At 48.0% G+C, this 26,704-nt stretch overlaps 1 protein-coding gene across 9 annotated transcripts in view; it reads left to right on the plus strand.

Annotated features, from left to right (window-relative positions):
- Positions 1–26,704, plus strand: part of LOC107381282 (SH2 domain-containing adapter protein F) — a 176,046-nt gene that overhangs the window by 72,855 nt on the left and 76,487 nt on the right. For all 9 annotated transcript variants that reach the window (XM_054731884.2, XM_054731883.2, XM_054731882.2 and 6 more), the window contains one exon: positions 5,361–5,493. In XM_054731884.2, coding sequence (XP_054587859.1) covers positions 5,361–5,493 — 133 coding nt within the window. The remainder of the gene's footprint in view (positions 1–5,360; positions 5,494–26,704) is intronic.

The raw sequence follows: 26,704 nt of genomic DNA on the forward strand, positions 1-26,704 counted from the left end.
TAGTGGATGAGACGTACATTGTTCATGTTTAGCTTTATGTAGCACCATCCCACGGCCCACGGGCCAAACAAAGCGCTGTGCACCATCGTAGAGGAAACGCGTACGTCAGCCGCCGCTGGCGTCCACCAACGTGACTAAAAGTGTGTTTGTGCACGGCTCTTGAAGCGGCTGAGCGGAAGGGCCCGATCTCATCTGCCGGTGGCCCAACCCAGAGCCTCGGTCCCAGGATCGAGAAGGCACGGCTCCCTCATGATTGGAGTCTATGTTGGGTGCTGTCATCAAAGGGGGCGTGGCGCGTGCACGAGTGGATCAGATCAACGAGGAGCCACGTGCACTTTAAAGGTGACTGGATTGGAAACTGGGAGCCAGTGTAAGGCTGCTGGTTGTGACGTGATGTGCTCGGACCTCCTGGTACTGGTCAGTAACCTGGCTGCCGAGCTGTGGGCCAGCTGAAGTCTCGGTGCTCGGTTGGCGAGACTCTCTGTGAAATGGCCTTTAGTAATGGTCCTGTCATGAAACCATTGATGCTCCGCCTCAGAGACTTTTATTTTGTGGGTGAAAAGCTGAAAGTCTGGTTGGGTCTAGCGACGAGGAGAGCAGAACAGCTTCACAGAGGTATCTGCATCCGTCTCACCTTCATCCAGGGTGACGGATGCTGGCAGCAGCCGGACCAGACCATCACACCGACCATAGCAGCTGCACTCCTTTGCTTTCTTCAGCAGCAGCACCAACACAACCAGATGTGTCCTGTAGTTCTGTGGTTTGGTGTTTCTGCCTCCTAGTGGCATCTAAACACCACAACCTAAACATCTGCATGGTGGTGGAGCTGCTGCGTCACATTCCTGTGCTGACGTCATCAACAGCAGTCAGAAATGCTGCTGTCTGCTCCTGGTAGCACACCCCTCAGTGGCCGTGCTTCAGCCTCCACCGATCTTCTCCAGGTCTGCTGTGGTGCTCTCTTCCATGGCTGGTGGTTTATGTCTGATCCAGTCCCATAATACCCCCCCCCCCGGTGTTGATGATATTATGGAGGCACCCTGATGAACATCTGGACCTCTTCTGGGAAGATGTTGGCCACTCATGTCTTGGACCCACACAGAAGGACCGCCTTCAGTTTGAGGGTTCCCGGTGGCGTGCGAGGGCCGCCTCACACGGGTGAGAGTAGGGAGATTAGAAGAACCAACAGTTTGATGTGGTTGAGCCCTAAAAAGGAGACGGGTGTGTAGTAAACGCGAGACATGCTCGGTGCAGATGTGTCAGAGGGAGACACGTGCAGAGCTGATGGTGGAGGACGCTGACGTGTGAAGAGAAACGCTCGATTCTGTTTCTTTCCTATGAAGTTGATGCTTCTTGTGTAGTGGGCTCTCAGTGACGAGTAGTGTGCTTCCTACTGCGTTAGGCTAAAAGCAAAGCCAGTCTTGGTTCGTCTTCATCAGCGTGTGGACGGCACTGGCTTGTGACGGATCACAAAGCCACACGTTTATAGCAAATATAAGCGTTTGATGAGCTACCTCTGCAGCCTCCTAAGTAGGAGGGACCTCACCCTCCCGAGCTGCCAGAGAGGCAGGACGCTGCGGTGGCTACCGGCTCCCTCTGGAAACACTTCAGTAAAGTTTCATTAATGTCAGGACTGAGTGTTGGGAAATGGAGGCGGCGTTCCCATCAGCAGCCTGGGAGGGAGCCAGCAGGGCTCGGTCCCCACAAGTGGAACCGCAGTTGTTCTTGTTCCCTGCAACCAGGAAAGCTTCTTACTGGTAGGAAGTGTGTTACGACAACAAATGAGCTGAAATGAGTTTGTGTTTCTGGTGTTTTTGTTTGGAACAAAGTAAAAGTTATCTCAGGGTGAATGCCAGAGCATGGGCCGGCAGGAAGGAGCGGTCTGGATGTGAGTCGGACCTTTATCCCAGTATGTTTACTGGGATAAAGGTCGTGTTCTACTGGATTCCAGCCAGAGCGTCTGCTCATCCTGCGTCTTCGTCCCAGCCGTCCTATCTGCTCTCCTCACAACAGAACGCCGTGGTGCTGCCGAGCTGCTCAGCACTGGTTGTGTTAGGTTATCGGTGCTGAGGTCCCTGCTGGCGGGAGACATTCATCACACACGCCAGTCCTCTCCAGTCTGCTGACTCCTCTGGCCGCCTCAGCGGGCTTCAGCCTTCACCAGCCCCTACTCCACCTCCACCGTAATGCTGCAGCTCTGATTGTTTTCATCCAGGTGATCTCAGATGTTTGCTGCTGCTTTAAATGCGTCTGATTGTTGTTGCTACCCCCCCCCCCCCCCCCATAAATATAAAACTCCCTCTGCTCAAATTTCCACTAATGTAGTTCGTGACGTTTTCATTCTTTTGTCCCCGATCGTCTGATGGGCGGGCCGAAGCCACGATGCATTAAGGGTGCCGGAGGAGAGCTGCAGCCCATTTTTTCTCTCTCCTAATGGGAACGCCGGCTGGAATAACGGCGTAATCCTAGAAGCTCTGCTGTCATCGAGACACTGAGCTAAAGTGGCAGGTGCCTGCTGCAGACTTCCTGCTTTGCTAACATTTCTCTCTCTTTTATGGCTGATCTGAGGCCAGAAGCATCAGCTGTGAGCCGCTAGAGCTGTGGCAGGTACAAGCCGAGGCCGGCCAGGATCAGAATGAGCTCTCTGGATACCGGAGACAGACCCGGCCACCACAGGGACGCGCCCCGGGCCTATCGGGTGGCTTTGTGGGATTCACATGGACTCACATCCCAGCTTAGCAGAGGCCTGATAGACGGAGGCGTTGCTGTGCCGATGGGGAGTGTGGCTTGGCTGCAGTCCTGACACACCCTGGCATGCCACGAGGCAGATGGTGTGTCCCCAGGTGCCGCCGCACCCCTGTCCTCACAACCCCGCTCCCCTCCTTCTGTTAGGTGAGGTGGGACAGGAAGGACATGTCGGAGCGATGGAGAATATTAAGCAGCACCTTCAGCGTGTTGGGGCTGCGATAGACGACCTGAAGAGAAGGGGAGTGTTTTTACTCCGGGTCGTATTGCTCCCTCCCTCCCATCGGGATGTTTCATCGAATCGGCCGTCCTGCATCATGTCCACAGTGATGTCATGCATTTGGAATGGCTCTGTGAGCATAACTCAATAAGTTATTCCCGTTACTTCCTGAGTCGTGTCCTGGGTCACCAAGGAGGTTCAGCTGAAACAAATATTCTGTAAAATCTACCTTTGTGATGTAAAACCGCAGAAATGCTGCCAGCCAATCACAGACCCGCAGGTTCTGGACATTTTTAGGTGTGTTTTGGGTAAAAGTTATAAATACTTTATGACCTCAGTTCAGAGAAATGGTGCTCATGTCCACCAGGATTGATAAGCTAATGGCTAGTCCAACCACAGCCAAAATCAGAGCGTGTGCTTCTGTCCTAGAACTGGTCCAATCTCCTCCGGTCTGCTTGATCGTACCATGTCCCTCTTTGGCCTCTGGAGTCCCTCCAGCCGGCTAAGGACGGATTCTGAGTGAAACCTTCCTTCCAACACGAGTGAGACGCTTGTGATTTTTATCTGTAAAATCACTTATTGGACCTTTAAGAGTCGAGTCCTGCAGGAATCTTTAGATCTATAATATTCCTGCAACAGCGTGCAACGTACAACTGTGCCGAGGTTTATGAAACGTTGTTTGGATGAACAACGGAAACTTTGGGTCCATTTGAACAAACTAGTTCTGATCTCGGTGGACCCGACGCAGACTGTCGTTGCTGCTGTTTCAACGGAACAATGCTCCAGGACGTTTTAGACGTTGGAAGGTGGCAGCAGTGCACTCACACTAGCTGTTAGCACATCAATCTTATGGTGTATAAACGTGTTTTCTCTGAGCAGAGAAGCCATTCAGGTATTTAGTAATCTGTAACTTCATCCGAAGATTAAAAATACTTTTAACCCTCACAGAATAAAGCAACGAGTATTTATTTATTTCTCGTTTTTTGGGGATTTTTTATTTCAGTAGTTTTTCTTTGAAAACGGGTTCAGACGCTAAAGGTGCTCGACCAGGTGGTTGACCTGCGGAGTTCTCGTCTCTGCCGTGCCTTCGAGGCTGGGATGTTTGTGTTTGACTGCGTCGGAGGTGGATCCAGCACACGGCTGGATTCCTGATGGCTGAGTTTCCATGCAACAAGATGCAGAATGGTGATGGTGGGGATGCTAAACTCCCGGGTCTCTTGGGCTGAAACGATGATTCGTATCAGGACGGCGGCATTTTAATCAGACTGCTGCAGAAATGATGTATATTTTATGTGAGCTGTAACCAAACCAGGAAGATGTTTGCATTTCAGATTTCCCTCCGTTTGAATTTACAGAAGCAAAACATTGAATGAAGCAACCCGTAATTAAGCTGTGGTAGGAGTAAAAAGTTGTATCCCGCACAAGCAGACGGAGAGGGAATACCGTTTAACACACGGCTGCTGCTGCGAACACATCCATGGATCTAACCTCCTTATCCGTGTGCAGTCGGGATTATCCGAGCAGGAGTATTCCTACATGGCTGAATAAGAATAAACAACCTTTTTGGCTCCTAAGTGTGTGTGTGTGTGTGTGTGTGTGTGTGTGTGTGTGTGTGTGTGTGTGTGTGTGTGTGTGTGTGGCCCACACATGGAGGGAGTGTGCTTGGTCAGCGGTGGTTCTGATGAAACCGGCGTCCAGCCCCTTCATGCCCCGCCCCTTCCATCTGATGACTGCGGAGTTTGTTTATAATGAAATCAAACCTCTTCCTGTTGTTCTGACTCAGCGGGTGTAGTGCCTGTCGACATGTGTGCTGAGTCATTTCCTGGTGAGCTCAGAGGTTCGTTTAAGTAACTTGTCTGTATTGAGACGCTTGTTGAACTCGGTGTGCCCGTTTCATGTGGTGGACCTGAGAAAAGCACCTCTTCTAACACCTGGACTGGACTCCTGCAGTCCTTCACCCTCATTAGAGCCAGCATCTGATAGATGAAGCCAAACGCCCCTGAAGGCACCGTACCGGTGGACTCGCTGTGTCCCTTCAGCTGTATTTCTGGATCTTAGGACATCCACCTAATTGCCATCTTCTGCAGAGAAAACTCCGCCAAAGAGCAACGCTGCAATTAGCCTTGGCTCGCTGCAAGCTTGGCATAAATCTGCCAAATTGTTTCTGTTAAGAAAGTTGAGCAGTTGTGGTCTTCTGTCCTCCACATGTAAACCGTAGGCCTGTCACCGGGCTCCCTCTGGTGTAGTTGGGCAGAGCCGTGATGTAAGGCCGAAGGCGGGTGGGCTGGGGCGTGTGCGGGCTCCAGCATCCTGTAGCACAAGCTGTACCTATCCTGTTGTGTCCCACTGAGCTGCTCTTCCTCCTAATCTGACATCTTCTTTCCCTTGTCGCCTGCAGCTGATTATTCTTGAAGACTACGCCGACCCTTTCGATGCTGAGCAGGCCGGCGGCGCTCCGACCACCACTGAAAAAGTCACGACTGAGAATGACGGCTACATGGAGCCGTACGAAGCCCAGAAGATGATGGCAGGTATGGATCCACCACACGGTGCAGGTTTTTGTCAGTGTTGTGCCACCCTGCCGCCTCTTCACTCGTCTGTGTTGGCTGAGACGAGCAGACCACGTGAGTCTTCGCCGTGGCTGCTTACTGAGGGCTTTTGCGTGAAGCAAGCGGACATTGGGCATGGTTTGACCTCATGCATGAATGCAGCAGCTCAGATGGCCTGCTGCCATTCAGTGCTGGGTTTGGTGCTCCTGAGTGTCCCGCTGCTGCTGTGTGTTCTGAACCAGGGCGAGAAGACTGTGTGTGCTTCCAGGAGGGCCTTTTCCATTCTCTCTCTCTCTCTCTTTATATTTTTAGATAACAATAGCTTTGTGTTAAGTCAAGAATTCAGCCAAACCACATTCTCCAGCTGTGGCTGAGCGTAGCCGTGACAAAGAACAGGGACACGCAGAAGGGCAAACAAATGTGAGGAAAACAAAATATGTGGTGGATGCTTTGCTCTCCTGAGCACACAGGAGTGTTTTCACAGAAAAGGGTTTGTGTGAACGTCAAAGCTCAGATTGATGCATCTGGAACTTGTGATTTACTCCGACGTCTGAAACGTTTCACAGCCCGACTGCTTTTGACATCATTTACTGAGCCGGCACCTTTTACCGTAGCGCCGCTGCTGCGGCACCCAGAGGCCGCCTGGGAAGGCATCTCACTCTCCTCAGCAATTTTCTTTAATGGTCTTCCGGACAATCAGCTGTTTTCATCCGACTCACTGGGCTGACCTCTGGCCCAGTCACAGAAACCAGAACGAGGAAGCTGTGAAGCCAGAGGAGGACTCAACGAGACGTTTGTGATAAACTTCCAGTCTGGTTTTTGTTTCTGTTTAAGGTTTGATACGGATTACTAATTCTTGGCCATTCACCCCAAAAATAACCAGCTAACAAAGAAAGTTAAGACCTAATAGACTCAGCAGAGGTTGCTAGCACGAGTCCGAATCAATGGTTAATAAAAAGCTAAATGTTGGCTCATTTAGGGTTTCTGTGCATTTTTAGATTTTTGCAAAGCGTGCTCACCACACCGCCTCGGGTCAACGTTTTACTTGAGTCTGGATCCAAACTCGACTCCTTTTTCGCTCGTGGAAACATGGAAAACATGGCAGAACCTCTTCTACACACACGGCCCACCGTTTAGTGCTGCTTATGCGCTCGTGGGGTTAAATGCCTTGCCCAAGGGTCGGTCAGCCAGCCCCCCTCTCGCGGCGCAGGGCTGCATCAGCATACTGGCTGTACAGTAATTGCTGCATCTCTCATGGTGACAGCTTACTGGTGGTGCAGAACTACACATCTCCGGTCTCACGGAGCGGACTCCAGTGCACCAGTTTGTCCCTTTTCTCTGTTCCCCTTCAGAAAACACAACTGTCGACTTTATGAGACCTGAACTGTTGCCATAGCTACGGTTTCTTCCTCTCTGGCAGCTGTAGCTCCTCCCCTTCCTCCCCACTCTGTCAGACACAGATGGACACCCAAGCTCCAACACGCTAAGCTAACACAAATGTGCTTATTTTATTTGGGAAGTTTTTCCGTAACGTTTTTGCTGCATTTATCCCATCTAGAAATGAACTTGCTAGCATAAAACACATCAGGTGGTAGTCCTGGGCTTCGGACGGGAGATAAACTGGACAGACACGGACTTCTTACTCAGGTCTAACTGCTTTACAGAAAAAATAAAATCTAGTCACGAAGAAAACGGGTCCAGCGTTTCGCTACGTCACATAGATGTGAATGGCACATCATGTATGACCCATAAAGGTTGTTATCCCTGTAACAAGTGTAGCTATGGCAACCGCAGACGCATAATTAGGATGTGATGTCACTGGAGTCTTTCCAGTGTGGGGCAGCAGTAGCTCAGGTGGTAGAGCGGGTTGCCTCATGATCGGAGGGTCATGGGTTCGATTCCAGCTCCCGCCAGGGGTATTCTGCTGTTGTGTCCTTGGGCAAGACACTTCACCCAACTTGCCTGTGTTAGTGGTGGTCAGAGGGGCCGACGGCGCCAAATGGCAGCCTCGCTTCTGTCAGACCTCCCCAGGGCGGCTGTGGCTACAAGTAGCTTACCATCACTAGCAGTGTGTGAATGTGAGAGTGTGTGAACGCATCTTTGGGTGTCTAGAAAAGCGCTATATAAGTTCAATGCATTATTATTATTAAGTATAAATTATAGCTAATGATTATCCCAGTTCAGAGTCCACGTTTCCGTAGCTCCTAAAGAGTTCATCGCTGGGCTCGAGTGTTCGGAGGCAGGTCACACGCTGCAACTGCTACTTGTGAAGATGTTAGAAAAGGTTTCCAAGGCAACCGTTCTCCGCCTACAGTCATCGTGAGCGTCGGAACCCCGTCTCTAGCTTTTCTCAGTTTCAGTCAGAAACTGTAGATGACGTGTTTTTGAGAGGTTGGCGACTGACTGGAGAAGAAGAGACATTCTGACGTTCCAGATGGCGAACTCTTTTTTTTTCTCCAAACCACAATGACAGATTTCTATAACATTAGCAAAAATGTTGCTCTTAATCTGCAGTCTGAAGCCGTGTACAGCCCCGTTTGTCCATTTCCACCCGTTTATCTGATTCTGGGTCGTGGAGGCAACAGCTCCACTAGCCTTTCCCCGGAAAACTCCACCAGCTCCACCGGCAGCATCGCCAGTTGCTTCCTGGCCGATGTGGAATCTCTCCAACATGTCCTGAATCTACCTGGACCGGATCTTCTGTGGGATGTCAACAGAATATTAGCAAATTTCCAGGTCAATTTTCCTCTCCAGGATAAAGGTGTGATGGTCACCAGGGATGTGAACCCCCCACCACTGAGGCAGATCTCCATGAGCTACCAGCGATGCGGTGCATTAACAGTACGGCGAAACCCTCTGCTGATACCATTCCTACCTGCTGACGATATTTTAATGATTTAACGATTTTCATTTCATTACAAATCATGACGCCATTTGAAACGAATGCATTTACATCTGGTTTTTAAACATCGTCATGAAACCATGGCTTTAACCGACGAGGCTGTTACGGCCAGAGCCGTTTGTGCCGTTTCCCATTTTTAACCTCTGATCCTGCCACAGGATGTTTTACCATGGCTCTCTGCCGCTCCCAGCCCGTGGAAGGCATGGTTCTCCTGTTGGAGTCCACGTTGCAGGTGGACTGGTGGTTCCCAGTTCCAAGGTGTAAAAGCCTCCGATTCAGAGGAAACGTGTCTGCCACTGCCCGTAACAAAGTAGACAGAAATACTCTTGTTGGAGGAAACAAAAATGCAGATTACGATCATAAACCTACCAGATTGAGCGGTGTTTGAGAATCGTTGTTTCTGTTACATTTAGAGAGTTTTAGAGCTCTCCTGTTTAAATCTGGCTTAGGCCCGTTTGTGTTCACTTTGTCTTGTTCGACCTTTTGTTACCAACTGCATGACGTGTCCGCCATGTTACCCCAGGTCCCCCTAGTGTTACCCCAGGTCCCGCTAGTGTTACCCCAGGTCCCCCTAGTGTTACCTAGTGTTACCTCAGGTCCCCCTAGTGTTACCCCAGGTCCCCCTAGTGTTACCCCACATCCCCCTAGTGTTACCTCAGGTCCCCCAAGTGTTACCCCAGGTCCCCCTAGTGTTACCTCAGGTCCCCCTAGTGTTACCCCAGGTCCCCCTAGTGTTACCTCAGGTCCCCCAAGTGTTACCTCGGGTCCCCCTAGTGTTACCTCAGGTCCCCCTAGTGTTACCCCAGGTCCCCCTAGTGTTACCTCAGGTCCCCCTAGTGTTACCCCAGGTCCCCCTAGTGTTACATCAGGTCCCCCTAGTGTTACCCCATGTCCCCTTAGTGTTACCCCATGTCCCCTTAGTGTTACCCCAGGTCCCCCTAGTGTTACCTCAGGTCCCCCTAGTGTTAACTCAGGTCCCCATAGTGTTACCTCAGGTTCCCCTAGTGTTAACCCTGGTCCCCCTAGTGTTACCCCTGGTCCCCCTAGTGTTACCTCAGGTCCCCCTAGTGTTACCCCAGGTCCCCCTAGTGTTACCCCAGGTCCCCCTAGTGTTACCCCAGATCCCGCTAGTGTTACCCCAGGTCCCCCAGACACCCTGGAATGTAACAGACATGCAAGGGAACACAGAGTACAGCCGTCAGCTGTATCCGATGCACACTGACTCATCAGCAGCCTCCCTTTTTACAAATCCAGGGGTAAAAGAAAAAAGTAACAATTATAAGAATACACACAAAATTCACACACACACACACACACACACACACACACACACACACACACACACACACACACACACACACACACACACACACACACACACACACACACATATATATATATATATGTATATATATATATATATATATATATATATATATATATATATATATATATATATATATATATATGTATATATATATATATATATATATATATATATATATGTATAGTTTTGAGAGCCTTTTTGTTGGTGGATTCTGATATTGATTTTATGTACAATTCCACATCCTTAAAAAAATGACAGAAATATGGTGTTTTGTTGGTAAACCTACATTTATGAATAAAGAATTTAGCTAAGAGTATTAACAGATTCATCATAAAAAAAACATTTATCATTCTTCATGGGGAACTTAAAGAAACAGAAAAAAACATTTCCCATCATAAAGAAAACTCCCTTAAAATATGGACAGTAACAAACCTGCTAAATTCCTTCCAGAATCTTTGTGTAAAAGAACAGCACCAAAAAAGATGTGTCACAGTTTCTGGATGATCCCCACAGAAAGTACAATTAGTATTTATGTCCCTTTTAAATTTTACCATGTAATGACTGGCTGGATAACATTTATGTAGAAGTTTAAATGATAATTCTTTCACTTTATTTACAATCAAATATTTCTGGGGGATCATCCAGACTGTCTTCCACTTAATATCCGGGATATATCGGTTCCAATGAGATATTATATACGGGAGAGAGACGATATCTTCCGGGAATAAACTACGTATTCTTATTGCTGTTACCAAGTTCTAGAGAAAAGCAGATTTTTCCTATTGGTGACTCAACTGGATCAGGGAAAGTGACTGAGGTAGATATTGAGCTGTCAGTGTTTTTATGTAACATTAAAGTCCCTGAGGGTATGGCACCAAGCACCATTGAGAATTCCTGAACACTGATTGGGAAATTATATAGGGCAATAAAGTCATTGTAAGTAAGTAGTTGTCCCTCTTTATTAACCAACTGAGCCACCAATAGGATCCCATTCTGGACCCAAGTTTCCAGGAAAAGTGATTTATTTTTAAATAAAATATCTCTGTTGTTCCAGATAAGATATTTGTGAGGTGAGAAATTGTGTTTATAAATGAGGGTCCATGCTAAGAGGACTTGCTTATGGAAGGATGAAAGTTTTATAGGGAGTTTTTCAACATTGTAATTACTATTCAAAATAAAATTAAAGCCACCAAAACGAGAGAAAATATGATATGGTATAAGGTTCCAGATAGAGGAGGGGTTTTTAAGAAAATGTTTAGCCCAATTAATTTTGAAAGTGTTATTTAAAGTAGAAAAGTCTAGGACGTTAAGCCCACCTGATTCGTACTTATTCATCACAACAGTTTTCCTAATATAATGCGTACGGTTTTCCATATAAATTAAAGAGCATACGGTCAATATCTTTACCAATTTCCTTATCCAGATGTAAAGAGAGAGCAGCATATGTTAATCGGGATAACCCTTCAGCTTTAGTAATTAACACTCTACCTTTCAAAGACAAGTCTCTCGGCAGCCACTGGCTGAACTTTTTTAGGGTTTTCTGTATAATTGGAGTGAAGTTTAAAGAGCATCTTGACTTTTGATCTTTGGATATTAACAGTCCCAGGTATGTGACTTCCTGTTTAACAGAAATATTACACACAGTATTTGCAGGGCAGTCTTTAATTGCTAGCAACTCACACTTTTTTTAGATTTAGGCAAATTTTCCAAAAATTTGTATCAGCAGGTGTGGAATGACTCTTGGAAAAAGCAAAAATCTGTTTTAAATTGTTTGGCAAACAAAAATAAAGCTTTGCGTTTACATGTTTGTCTTAAACCCCCTGGTATTAAGAGAAACAAATGAAAAAGACAAAGTTATTAGAAAAGAGATTGATAGAGATAGTAGGTTCTAAATGTCTACAGCTAAGAATAGATCTATAGAATAAGGGGACCGGGTGCTGCACAATTTAAGTAATAGAACAGTAAAAACCCTGAGTAACTAAGCTTATAAAAATATAGAATTTAACTATCTGCTATGGTTTAAATATAGCTTTTATAAGCAAACACACTCTTCAAAACAAAATATAACTTTAACCTGAGGGTGAACATATAAAGTTCTCCATGTAAAGAAACTTGCAGAAATGTTATGTTGGAGACTGAATAAGCCTCTCTATGAAGGAGGGAAAACTTCTGATCCACTGATGAATCCTCGACCTCCCACGAAATAAGCTGGCTTACCCTCTTTACGGGCTTTGTCTATCATCGGCCACAGTTTGTCACGACGTTCTTTGTCCTCCCTGGATAGCTCTTCAGTGAACCTCAAATGATTGTTCTGCAGGTAGGAGGAAGTTCTGGCTGCTTTCCATACAGCATCTCTGTAGATTCGGGAGGTGAACTGCACGATGATGCCTCTAGGTCTGGTGCTACCTTGTCGCTTGGCTCCGAGTCGGTGTACAGTGTCAATGACGTCAGGCAGCCTATGATTTTGTTTTGGCAGAACAGACTTGCATATCTCAATCACCTTTTCCCTTACGTCTTCTTTCTCAGCCTCCTTGACGCCATGTAGTCTGAGATTCCACCTCCTGGAATATCTTTCCAATTCAGATATTCTCTGTTGACAATTGTCCACTCCACCTTCCTCTTTAGTTACTTTTTTTTCCAGGTCGCAAACTTTCCCCTTCATATCTTTCATTTCCGCACACACAAAATCAATCGTCTTTTTGAGACCATCAATCTGGAGCGTATTCTCTCTCACCATGCTCTCAATGTTATCAGACCTGGTGTTTATTAGTGCCAACAGACGAGAAATTATCTGATTTGCATCATCTGGGTCAGAGCTGCTGCGTTCATACATCACCTTCTTCGGAGCTGGCGATTTAAGAGGTGTAACAGGGAGAGGTGGGAACTCATCCATGTCTTCTTCGGCTAGCACAAGTTCTACTGCGGTAGCGGCGTAGTCATGAAAGCTATCCATTAGCATGTTGCTGGGCGTAGCACTCTTCTCATTAGCATCCTCAGGCGCTATCTTAGACTTGGAACTTTCCAGTCCCCTTTTAGCTCCTTTCTGGTTCGGCATCCTTGCCCTATAAATACTGTATCTTCTCTTGTTTAGTGAATTGTTAGTGTTGACAGCATAAAGTTGAGGTTTTACCATTGTTCACGAACTTTCTGTGCAGAACTCTGTAGAAAGCGTCTGCTCACTCCGCCATCTTGGCCGCCCCCCCAGCAGCCTCCCTAATGCGATTTCTTCATCCTCAGTAAGTGAGGCAGCATCAGAGGTGACTGTAGAACCTCATTGGTGCTTGAACCGTTTTGATCCAGTTGAGCTTTCAGAGTTATCAAAAATATTAGCTTCATCTAAACCTTCAACTTGCATTTTAGATCCAATCCCAACCAAATTTTTTAAAGATCCTTTGGTTACTGCCCCCATTCTTTATAAATAAAATGAATTGAATTGAATTGAAATGACCAAGAGCAACACTTCAGGAACGACTGCTGACACGAAGCTCCTCTGCAGGAATTTCTTCTGCTATTTTTAGTTTTACATAATTTGGGGCGGAGTTTGTGATTCAATATCTTAAATGAATCATGCCTTGTGTGCTTGGGGGTTATTGTTTGTAAAGCACACCCTGCTGTCCTGAAAAGCAAACAAACGTGTGTGCTGAAAGATTAGCTCACTGCATTATCATGTTGGAACCTAAAAATCATTTTTTCACCATGATGCATGTTTCTTTGTGCTGGAAACCTGGATAATCGGTGTGGTAGTACAAAACAATGGGAACGTATTGTCGTACATGTTGCACACCTTAAGAAGCAGAACTGTCTCTGTTCTGGCTGTTTTCTAACATCTCAGGACTCTGAACATGTCATCGGTATAATGGGTCATTTATTCTGTCTCACCCCAACGATGAAACGAGCTGCTGCGCTCTACCGCGCATCTGCATTGTGTTCCAGATATCGCTGCTTTGTTGAGTCCAGTTGAAAATAAATGAACCACAAAAACACACAACTTACTCAAATTGTTAAGAAAATGGATTCAAACTTGTGAAAATGTCAGAATATCTGGACAACGCAGCGTTCCCTCCTTAAGCACACAGAGACGTACGGCCAGCCACCTTCAGGAAGGTGTGGCATGTTTAGGCCTGGGGTGTGCGCGCGCGTGTGTGTGTGTGTGTGTGTGTGTGTGTGTGTGTGTGTGTGTGTGTGTGTGTGTGTGTGTGTGTGTGTGTGTGTGTGTGTGTGTGTGTGTGTAAGAGAGAGAGAGAAAGAAGGATGGCTGAGCTGACTGGAGGACATGCTTGTGTGTGCATGTACTCCATGTCTCTTCTTCCTCGAGAGCCATCGTCGGTGAGGCTGATCCCACTGGAGGGGCATGTCACAACTTCCTTAACCTGAAAAGCCGGCCCCACCCCCACCCATGTGTTGGTACATGCCGGATGCTGGCCGGGGCTCTGCACCACCGGCAGTTGTGTGGAGACGTGTTCAGCTGCTCTGTCGTCCAAGTGTGTGTGTTTCTAGAATTCCTAGGATGTTTGCCATGCCTACATGTGTCGCACACTGCGAGTGTGAGTCATTTACCCCTGGATGTGTGTAATTCCAAGATAAGATTTCCACCTCATTGTGTACTCGTGCATGTGCTGTATGTATTTCAAAACATTTATGGAATTCTCTCTCTCTCTCTCTCTCTCTCTCTCTCTCTCTCTCTCTCTCTCTCTCTCTCTCTCTCTCTCTCTTTCTTTCTCTCTCTCTTTTTCTCTCTCTCTCTCTCTCTCTCTCTCTCTCTCTTTCTTTCTCTCTTTCTCTCTCTCTCTCTCTCTCTCTCTCTCTCTCACTCACTCACTCACTCACTCACTCACTCACTCACTCACACACACACACACACACACACACACACACACACACACACACACACACACACACACACACACACACACACACACACACCTCTTAAACCGAGTGTTCTTTCTTTCCAGCCAGACTTGACAACGTCCCATGATGCATTGTTGTAGCTGTTTAGACTTGTCGCACTCAAAGGAGCTGGACTAGTTCTGCTGCACTATCTACTCAAGCCATTTCTCAATGAACACACACACACACACACACACACACACACACACACACACACACACACACACACACACACACACACACACACACACACACACACACACACACACACACACACACTGTCTTAACTCCCGTGTGCTCAGCAGGCGTGCACGTAGAGGTTTCCCACAGCACAGAACAGGCCCGTGTTGCAAACGGCCTGCATAACTGAGCCTTGCCAGACCAGCTAACCTCAGTTTTTGGTTGTCATCCCATCAGTTTCACGTTTGCAGGGTTAGGGTTAGGGTTAGCCTCCGTTCGCCCTCATGCCATCTATCCAAGCACGCTTCCTGATTCTGCAGCAGGGCAGTTGTGCAACACGACCAGAGCAGCCAGGAGAAAAGCCGTGACGTGTTCCACGATGGTTAACTCACTGCAGGCGTTTGTTTTTTTATACCATTTCTGCCTTTATGAATGTGCTGGGAAATGTCTCCCGGCACCGGCACCACCTGCGCCACACTCCCAGTAATGAGACGGCTGAGCGTTCGGTGCCAAAGAGATGAATCATTAGCAGGGGAAGTTGATTGTTTCACTTCGTCATGATAGTGTGGTTCCAGACTCCGTGGGCTCTGCCAGAAACGTTGCCCGTTTTGGCACAAGTCTGAATGGATCCCTGGAGATGAGATGAGATGTTGGGAAGGATTAAGAAGATTCACAAAAAGAAACTGTGAAAGTACAGAAGGAGAAACGCAAGAGAAACTGTCCGCGACTCGAAAGGAAAAGCAAACGGAGTGAGAAGAGGAGAGCCGGAGGCAGAAACAGTGGGAGCAGCACCCACGGGTTGTTTATGGGGAGTCGTTAAGAGAAAAGATGGAGGCACGGTGTGCCAAATGGTTTCCATCCATCTGTACTCGCTCACAGGAGCGACCCCCCCCCCCCCCCCCCCCTCCCGGCAGTGGCAGGTACATGTGGCAGCACATGTCCTGGGCTGTGAGCCTTTATCGCCCCGAGCTGCAACTTTAGGGATATCCAAGCGTGCGCCCTTGTTCCCGAGGTGGTGGTGCTCTTTTCCTTTGCTGTTGAGATGCTCAGTCGTGCTTTAGAACAATAAATTATTTACCAATTATCATTTTCTCTGTGGAGCTGCTTAATAATTACCCCAGGTAGACTTTTATGCATCTCCCCGGCTGATTAATCACAGCTCGGTAAAAGCTGGAATGCTAGGACGAGGAAGTGAATAATTAGCACCATCCTTTCACCTTTTACGCTTCACAATTCCTCTGTAAGGAAACGCTTTAGATGACATCATGCAAATTCACACGCGTTCGTTATTTACCGAGAATGGCGCCGTTTACCTTTTATTAGTGAATCATAAAACGTAAACTCCTCTCCAGATAATGTTCAGGCCAGAGACCCAGAGAAGTGATTCATCACAACCAGAGTGCAGAAGAAGTAATGACTTTGTTCTGATGCCGAGTGAACATGTGATTGTCGTTCCATCCAGCTCTTTCCTCGGGTCTCCACAGGCACCTGAACGGCTCGGACGTGACACCAGAGGCTAGCTGATGCAACAGGTGTAATGGTGTACATGTAAAACTTAAGGATTCATTAAGAACGATGGCGAGGTGGAGCCCCGAGGGCGATGACCTCACACGACGGTGTCATGAGGGTGAATCTGAAGCCTTTTGGTGGTTTTTGTTTGGGATTTCACTCAGCAGGACTCATTCAGGTGTGTTTGCTGCTTCCTGTGGAGAAAGATGAGTGATAATTACCCCAGGTAATTATTAATCAGACCCTAACTTCAGAAAAACAACATCATAGTTTTACCAACAGGTCACGCCATCTTCCACTGACCTTCACGCGTTTGAATCCTAGAGCGTGCTGCTTTCCACCGGATGCTGCAGACCTTTTGTTAAAAGGGAAATGGGCTTAATTTTACGTTTTTTTTTTAAATTATATTTCTAATTAAGGAGTTTTCAGCTCTTTTTTATATTGTGCTTTTAAATGAAGTTTATGAGACTCCATTAATCCTAAATGTAAACGCAAACAAAAGCCCGGGCCTCCGGAGGCTAAACTTTAAAACAGCTCAACGTCGATTTTTATGCATTTTCTAACTAAATGTCATCATGAGTTCAGCTTTCATGCTGCTTCGGTTGCCAGAGCTGCAGCGGTGAGCAGACGATGCCATAAATCAAGCTCGATACCGAGTAGCTGTCGGCTTGAGCCGAACCGGAAACCAAGCCAGGCGTTTCCGACGAGCGCGCGGAAACTGGTGTAGCTAACGCTGAATCCAGATGACAGGTCGTAATCCGCGACGTGCCTCCGTGTTTAAAAACGGTTCCATGTGCTTCCTGTCAGTGTGTGTGTGTGTGTGTGTGTGTGTGTGTGTGTGTGTGTGTGTGTGGTGTGGAGGGTCAGAGCTGACGAGTGGAGGGTGAGGAGGGGTGACACTGATGACTTATTGATGAAAGGATGAATCTGTAGCTCAGCCTGATCACCTCCCACCCTCTCACTTAAGTGATGAATGGCGTCCAGCACCGGAGGCCGCCGTTACGCTCTCCGGCGCGACGGCGGTGTGTTCACTAGAAAGCCACTTCTGCTCCGGGGAGAGCACCTATGAGCTGCTTGCGTTTGTTGGGAAGGTGACTCGTTGATGTTTCGTCCCCAAAAATCTAAATAATACATTCAGCTTGAATTCAGCCCAAGGGAGACGAGGTGAGCGGCTGCAGAGGAGTCGCGCCGGGCGATGCTTGTCTTGTCTTTGAGCCACGCTGCAGACACACCTTTCCATTCGGGTCATTGTTTACGCTGGTTCTCATCGTGAAGCCCTGGCTCCGTTTCTGTCGGGATAGCTGGTGCATCTCATCTTCTGCACTAGAGGAAACATCTAAGCCCTGAGAGGAAAACAGCAGCTGCGTCTGCAGCAGCTGCAGCTCTGACACGTTAACAGGAACGTTGTGGTTCGGCTGTTTGAGTCTCCAGGCTGATGTTGGCTGTTTGTTCCTCCAGAGAAATCAATAAAGACAAACATATTTGAAGAATGCACATTACTCCTTTACCTTTTAATAAACATGTTAATTAGTAAAACATCCACAACCTCCGCAGATGGTTGCTTTTCACTCAGATTCCTGATAAATGAGCCGACATCTTGCTGATCCTCGCAGACAGACGTGCAGCAGGATCTCAGCGGCAGTACGAGTCGGCGAGTTCCTGCTGGCTGCGCCTAATCCAAGATGGCCCCCATCACTGACAGCTGAGGGGGTTGGGAGGAGGCCTGGGCAGCCACAGTCGATTTAAAGGTGTGATTGATGACATCATTAAGGTGTTTCTGGCCCGATGCCTGCTGCTGCTGCTACCTGCAGCTCACCTGTTCCCGTCTAGGCTCGACCTGTAATCATGTAAATCTGTTATTAATAAATCCTGACGGCAGCGGTGAAACGAGCTCAGAGCAGCACAGCCGGATGCTTCAGACTAAACCTGATTATCTACAAGGTCGCGCTCAGGGCCAACGCGAGGGCAGACCCTTCTATCTGCTCTTTTTACAAATCATTATGACCACCCCTCAGGAACAGCCTTGAGATGATGCTTCCTGAGATCCGTTGTTTTGGATTCGTGGCACCAGAACCTCGGCTTTGGACCCGCCTGTGGGCCGTAAAACTGACGTGATGTAGAGACTGACCAGGTCCTTTATGAGCAGCAGCTTCAGAGTTTCACCAGCAAAAGTCACGAGTCTGCGACTGACAGCGGGACCTGTAGAAGAGACACCTGAGTTACGTCAGATGAAGTCACGTTTTCATGTTTTACACTGATCCCCTAACTGGTCTGAGGTCAGATTCAGAGGAGTGGATCAGCTGTTTCTGCGTTTCCGGGCGTCTCCTCCTGTCGGATTGCTCCTGCGTCTCCTGCTCTTTCCTTTGTTGTATCTTCATTCTCCAGGTCTAGTTTCCTCCGTCCAGCCGCTGCTCCCGTCTCCATCCGTCTTCCTAACATTAAATCCATTCCTCTTCGGGCCCTCTCGTCTCCCTGACGGCGTTTTGTTGTCCTTCTCTATCAGTCGTGCCAGGAGGTCTGAGGCTGTGATGGACTGAGGGCCGAGCTCTTTTATGGAGGCCTTGTTGTCTCGTACAATAACAGCGGGCTCCTCTCCCTCTGGAGCCTAATTTACTGGTGACATTTATTCAGGAATGACCTTCTCTGCGTTTGTCTTCCGGAGACGCGCCGTTATCTCTCCTTCCAGAGTAATCCTGCCATTATTGCAGCCTGACTATTGTTTTTATTTCTTCTAACGTGGGCGTACATCTCTGTAACGAACAGCAGCAGCTTGACTGCTCTGTTCTCCAGGAGCTGTTCCTGTAAGAGGCGCTGTACTCAAACTCACGACAGGTCATTAGTTCAGGTCTGGTGGGATCCCCGTCAGATTATAACCTTATCACAGCGTGTCAGATATTCCAGATCCAGTTAGTCCGATGGACGGCTGCAGATGACGCACGCGTCCTCCTAGCTGAGCAGCGGGTTTTGAGACTTAGCAGGCTCTGCTAAGCTAAGCTATCCCGCTAGCTTCCTCGTCGTGCGTCCCATCGAGCTGAGGCCGGGGGTCGGCCCGGGCTTGTAGTTGTTTTAGTTTAGTGCAGCTTGTTGCTTCAGCACGGTTTGTGGCTGAAGAGCCTCACCAGGGTTAGGGTTAGGTCCGTCAGCTTATCTAGTCTTGCTAGTGTGGAGTAGCTGTTGAGATAAAACCAGCTCTCACTCTCTGTTGGTGTCTCATGCACACAGGAGCTTTGTGGCAGTGAGAGAAAGGATCGCATCACCGGTACAGCCAGATTGAAGGTGGTGGTGGGGGGGCAGCGGGGTGACCAATAGGAGGACAGAAAAGGCGAAGAAGCGGATGGTGAGGTTGTTGTGCCTCATTTCCATGTCAGCATTGCTTTCCTCTCCCCTCCCGTGGGCTTTGTGTCTCACTCTCAGGCAGATAGGACATGCAGCTCAGGACGGAGTGAATAATTAATGCAGAGGTGCTCCTCGTCACCAAATCCAATAAGGTTCCTATGATTCGACTGTCAGAACGATTGGTGGTCTGGATAGGGGAACCTCGTGGATCCTGTGGTGCTCCGAGTTCTCCTCCAGAGGCGATTGACTCGGTTTCTGGGTCATGGTGACGAAGCTAGCCGAGGCAGGAGTGGAGCAGCAGCTGTCGGAGTGGGGAACCTCTCTGAGGTGACCTTTGTCCAGAGCTTTGGTTAGCCCCCACCTCAACGCCGCCATTTTATTCTTGTTAATTTAGTTTCTCTCTCCGTCCCGTTCTTTTCTCATGTCACACGTCCGTCTGTACTTTGTTCAGCGCCGTAGCCGAGCTGCAGATTTAATGGACGGTGACACATCTCAGAAGTTTTGCTTCTGTGAGATTTGTTGCTGTGCAGACACGGTTTCACAGCTTGGTGGATTCCCATCTGCCAGGATCCTGTTTTTATTAGTTATTTCAGTTTTATTCACATTTACTGTGAATAATCAATCATTCTGGTTTCTCCAAATATGTTTCTGTCCTGTTTCTTCCCCATCTTCGGGGTCTCCATCTCTCCCTAGTCAGCCAACAACGGCCAGTGGAAATGTGTCCGAGGTGTGTCAGGCGGACATGTTTGATGCCTGAACTCAAAGCTCTGAGGGAGCTGGTCTAAACAGGAAGTACACACACCCATCCTTTATTTTAACCCCTTCATCAGAAGACACCCTGGACAGTCTCCTGTCCCTCACAGGGACACACAGAGACAAACCACCCTTGGGGGGACATTTTAGTCTCCAGCTAAGCCAACATACGTGTTTTTGGTCTCTGGGAGGAAACTCTAGCACCCATAGAAACCATGAGGAGAACAGGCTAACTCCTAAAAGGCAGCGCAGGTGAGATTCAAACCAGCAACCTCCTTGCTGAGGTGCAGCAGCGCTCCAGACTGATTTATACAACTACATAAATCTGTAAAGGGAAGGTGAGCGAGTGATGAAGAGCAGCTTTCCAGTGGCGTGAGAAGGTCACTCGCGTCCTTGTGGGACTTGAGGGCATCATCGGTGAGCTGATGCCCTGCTTGGCTGAAATAATAATAATAATAATAACAATAAATAATAATATAATATAATATAATATATTATAATATAATATAATATAATATAATATAATAAATAATAATAATAATAAGATAATAAATAATAATACTAATAATACTTATAATAATATAATAATAATAGTAATAATAATAATATAATAAATAATAATATTATGTTAATAATAATAATAATAATATTTATTGTTATAATAATAATAATAATAATAATAATAATAATAATAATAATAATGGTAAATGATAATAATAATAATTGACATGGGATGAGGATCAGCACCTCCAAATCTGAGACCATGGTTCTCGACCGGAAAAGGGTGGCTTGCCAACTCCGGGTCGGGGGAGAGGTCCTACCTCAAGTGGAGGAGTTCAAGTATCTCGGGGTCTTGTTCACGAGTGAGGGTAGGAGGGATCGGGAGATCGACAGGCGGATTGGTTCGGCGTCTGCAGTGATGCGGACGCTGAGCCGATCTGTCGTGGTGAAGAGGGAGCTGAGCCAGAAAGCCAGGCTCTCGATTTACCGGTCGATCTACGTCCCAATCCTCACCTATGGTCATGAGCTTTGGGTAATGACCGAAAGAACGAGATCGCGGATACAAGCGGCCGAAATGAGTTTCCTCCGTAGGGTGGCCGGGCTCAGCCTTAGAGATAGGGTGAGGAGCTCGGACATTCGGGAGGGACTCGGAGTAGAACCGCTGCTCCTCCGGATCGAAAGGAGCCAGTTGAGGTGGTTTGGGCATCTGGTCAGGATGCCTCCTGGACGCCTCCCCGGGGAGGTGTTTCGGGCATGTCCTGCCAGCAGAAGGCCCCCGGGTCGACCCAGGACACGTTGGAGAGGTTACATCTCCAATCTGGTCCGGGAACGCCTTGAGGTCCTGCCGGAGGAGCTGGTGGAGGTGGCCGGGGAGAGGACGGCCTGGAGCTCCCTAGTTGGGATGCTGCCCCCGCGACCCGGACCCGGATAAGCGGAGGAAGACGACGACGACATTATTACTTTTATTATTTATTATGATTTATTGTTATAATATTATTAATAATAATAATAACAATAATAATAATGCTAATAATAATAATAATAATAATACATTTTATTTGAGGCTCTATATACTCTCTGTACTGTAGGGTAAAGCACTTTGGAGTCCTCTGACTCTGAAGGCGCTGCACCAGTGTGGGTCGTTTATCATGAATCTAATCTAATCTAATCTAATCTAATCTAATCTGTACGCTGGACAATAACGGCGTTTCAGAAGGATTTTCTTTTTTACATATTTAGACAAAATAACTTAAATAAATAAATAAAAATGTTGAGTCTCCTGTTGAATATGAAAATGTTTCGTGTATTTGGTTACTGACGGCTGAAATGTGAGTGTGAAATCAGGAGTTTGGACGAAAAGACACCAGTCTGCATCCCCGTTTCATCAGTTAGACGTGTCCTCTGGTCAGGACCGCCAAACCAGCGAAGCCAAACACTTCTTTGTGGTCTCACACAGCTCATTATTCCGATCTGCCTTCATACTCAAATCAACTCGTAAGTCTGAAAAACGTTTTAGTTGACGACCGGCTAACCATCACCAACACGTGGTTTAACCAAAGCAAAGCTTCATCTGGTTGGTGCTCTTCATGATGTTCACAAGTCTTTCGTTTGTTGTTGTTCCTGCAGATCTGATCTGTGTTCCTTTGGTTTTATCCAGAGAGACCCCTCAGGAAAACATGTCTGCTTACTTTAGTGGCATCTCAGGCTTCATGCCAAACATAGGCTTTGATCACTGGACCTCAGGGACCTGCTGGGGGTGTAGGGACTAAGAAGATCACCAATGTAAGATGGTGCTTGTCCATGTAAGGCCCTATAGACCAGAACCAGGATCTTGAAATGAACCCTGAAGTTGACTGGCAGCCAGTGAAGCTGGAGGAGAAGCGGGGTGATGTGGGTGTGTTTGGAGGACTTGGTCAGAAGCCGAGCACAGGCGTTCTGAACCACCTGTAGACGGTTCAGGGAGGTTCTGCTCAGACACGTGAAAAGAGAGTTACAGTAGTCTAAGCGTGAGGAGATGAAGGTGTGGAGAACTGTCTCAAGTTCAGAGCGGGACAGAATGGGACTCAGCTTAGCAACGTTCCTGAGATGGAAGAAGGAAGAGCCAACAAGAGAACTGGCATGAGAAAGGTTCTGTTTGGGAGGTGCTTCTGTAGGAGGTGAACTAATGGGGCATGGTTCTACGGTCTGCTGCAGTCGTGACATCCTCTCCCAGAGACTCTGCTCAGAGTCAGGAGGTCTACCAAGGTTAGGAAAACACACTCAGTTATGACGACGTTATTAACGTATCAGCCTGCTGCCGTAGAGATAAACCTCAGACAGATCCAGATAGCTGTGTGTGTGTGTGTGTGTGTGTGTGTGTGTGTGTGTGTGTGTGTGTGTGTGTGTGTGTGTGTGTGTGTGTGTGTGTGTGTGTGTGTGTGTGTGTGTGTGTGTGTGTGTGTGTGTGTGTGTGTGTGTGTGTGTGTGTGTGTGTGTGTGTGTGCATGTGTGTATGTGTGTATGTGTGTGTGTGTGTGTGTGTGTGTGTGTGTGTGTGTGTATGTATGTGTGTGTGTGTGTGTGTGTGTGTGTGTGTGTGTGTGTGTGTGTGTGTGTGTGCATGTATGCATGTGTGTATGTGTGTATGTATGTATGTGTGTGTGTGTGTGTGTGTGTGTGTGTTATGTTTGCCAGGGCTCATTCAAAGCCTCCCAGACAAACCCATATTACTGTAAGTGTAAGTGAGTTTACAGGCGTCAGTAATGAGACTGATGGACCGTTTTCCAGTGACAGAAGGAAATCCTGCTTCCTGTGGAGATTGGCCGTGCCGCGGTGAGAGCTGGCACCGGTGTCGGAGCAGCAGCAGCAGTTAGCATCTCTAGATGGTCCCTCGATACAAACGGTGGCAGGAAACCGTCTCAGAGCCGTTCTCTGCTGGCTGTAGTTTCATCGTCACACCGCGGCGCTCATTAAGCTCTAGCAGGTGTTGCTCACACAGGACAACAGGTGAATCAGACACAGGTGTGCTGGTGGCATGTTTGTCACTCTGCGGGACTGTGAGTGGGAAGTTTTGTGGAGCTCAGCTGCGCCTGTTTCAGGAAGTCCACGTCAGCTGCATAAAGGAGCTTCAGACGACTTCCTGATATGTGACATCCCTCCTCTGATTGGCTAACAGCGCTCTACCGCTGACTCGGTGATGTTTTATCTCCACAGATGACACAAGTCCACACTAGAGCAGAAGTCTTGGTACGTCACATTTGTGGATCTAAAGTAAAACATCTGAAATGAGCTGTCTGTGTTTCTGCTGAGAATCAGACCTGCTGCCGTGTCAGTAAAGCCTCTCGTGGACGTGTCACATGATGACGGCAGGTAACCGACGGGACGTTAATTCTACCCCAGGCTCCACATTTAGAAGATTGTTGCCTTTGGATTGTATAAATCTGGTGTTTCCTCCGACGTCCAGCGCCGTTTGGGTCTCTTATTTTATTGGACGATTAAAACTGCAGTATTTCAGTAAGCGTGTGTTTTCAGAGAGACAAAGCAGGTTCATCTGGAAACCGGTCCCATCAGAGCCTCCTTGGTGCACCCGTTAGAACTTTTTGACTTCCTGCCAGATTGGACGTGTTCCCTGGAGAGAGAAAACATTCAAGCTCCGCCTCTGCAAGAAAATGGAAGAGTCGGTTGTACGAGTCGACGTCTAAGTGACTGCACTCGATTGGTGCCTGTAAGCTGTGTCTGCACGTGCACTTTCTGTCGGGGTGGCACTATCCACCCACACACCTCAGGGCTGACCCTCTGCTGTCCCACACAAGTCCACAGGTCCAGGTCTGTGGTCCCCTCACCCCCGCCCTGGCGCTCCGTTAGCAGGTCCACGTGAGCCTGTCAGCAGGCCGCTAGGCGGGGCGTCCAGTCATGAACTTTAAGCACATCCCTGAGGACCTGCGAGGTCACGCTGGGACGGCCGTAGAGATGAAAGAAGGTAGAGCACGTGCTGAGGAGAGAAGCTCTGCCCTGCTAGGAGCATATGGTCTCCCTGTTCATCCTGAGGCCTGTCCAAACTAACCCGCTCATGAAGAGCTGTCCTAGTCACGCTGCATCCTTCTTCTTGGCAGAGTCCTTCTGCCCAGCGAGCCGGGACACCAGAACGAGCAGCTGGTCCATTCAGAGCAGACTGCTGCCCTACAGGAAACCCTCTCCGCGTCCTCTCGGCCCGGCTCATCAGCACCCACAAACACTCGGAGACGAACTGGCCCCGTGTCTTTCCCTCGCTTGTCCCCATCTGTGCCTGTGTGTCCTTTGGCTGCCTTGTTGGTTTAGCGCTGGTAAACGGAAGGGAAGCGTCGGATAAAGCAAACTGAAGTGAATAACGTCCGTCAGGAGGATTCTCCACCAGCGTGGCGACAGGACTTTTCATGCTGATGCGAGGGTCATTTAGGGCAGACACGGCTTCAGAGAATCAGCAGGTCTCTGGTGAAGGCCTGGTCACTGACAGCTGTGTGTGCAGGAGCCTAAGCACTGCTTCGTGACCTGATCGAACCCACACCCGAGTGCCACATGCACCGACATGCGTTAGCGTCGACTTCCCCGGAGAGACAAAGCAGAGCTCCTTTGGGTTTTCCAAAGAGACCCTCGCCCTCTTCAGCCTGAGCTCAGCAGCAAACGCTGCTTCTTTGTGAAGAGGTGGCATTCAGCACAACAAAGCACTGAGCAGTAAAGCTCCTGCTCTTGGACTGCACCAGGTGGGTCACTTCCTGGCCGTACCACAGCCAGCGGTGGAGAGACCAAAACCATCAGAATAACAATGGACTCGCCTCATTCCACCTTCCGGCTTTCCCAGGAGCAGACAGCGTATCGGAAGCCCAACAACGATCCGGAGCCGGGCCTTGGTTTTGATCCGCCTGGTTTCTTTTGGAGAAATGGGGAAGTTGAATGAAAGCGTCTGGGTGGACGGCTACGCTGAGATTAAAGCCTTATTAACCTTTTTACCATCTTCACAAAGTCATGTGTGTCTAATTTTAAAGAAGGGTTGGAAGATGCTGCCAGGAAGTCTGTCTGCCGTCTGAAGATGAACGCTCCTGATGGAGTTTTCTATTCATCTTCATAAACGTGTCCTGCACTTTGTTGTTGGTCACCTCCTAGTTTTTCTTTGTGTGTGTGTGTGTGTGTGTGTGATTTAGCGTGCTGTTAGCATGTGCCGTTTCCTTGTGAAGTGCTGAGTGTGGAAGATCTACTATTAGAAAGCCGTTCGTCATCCTCGGAGGTGAGATCTGCACTTCAGGCATCAGGAAACAGCGGCCGTATCTGAGAGGATCCAGTTAAGGTGGAATGATCGTAGTCTCATCACATCATTCTGACCCTGTAGCACCACATAATTAGTCGTCTGTAGTCCTCGGCATGAATACCTTTAAAGGTGCAGTATGTAAGAATATAGAGAGTCTGATGTTTCAGTCATTTAGGAAGGGAGGTTTTTCTGAAACATGTTTCATATCCAGCTGGCTGCTGGATTCTCGGATGTTCTCCTAAAACAAAGGAAGGAGGGACGTAACGACTGTCTACCATCAGTGTGTGTGGGGGGGTGCCGAGTCTCCTGGGAGCTAACGCTGCAGCGCCCACTAGTGTATTTTGATGACGGCTGACAAAAAGCTCCAGAGTTGTTTAAGGTGGTTGCAGGAACCACATTTCACCACAGGATGTCATTTTTACTTCATTTCTACATAATGCACCTTTAAGGATACTGTCGCGTAAAAGGCTGAAGCTGCGAGCGAGAATGAAACCTTCATGATGGGCTGAGATGAGGAGCTGGGACTTCTTACCCGAGC

The sequence above is a fragment of the Nothobranchius furzeri genome, chromosome 9, assembly GCF_043380555.1.
Source record: "Nothobranchius furzeri strain GRZ-AD chromosome 9, NfurGRZ-RIMD1, whole genome shotgun sequence".
Classification (NCBI taxonomy): Eukaryota; Metazoa; Chordata; class Actinopteri; order Cyprinodontiformes; family Nothobranchiidae; genus Nothobranchius; species Nothobranchius furzeri.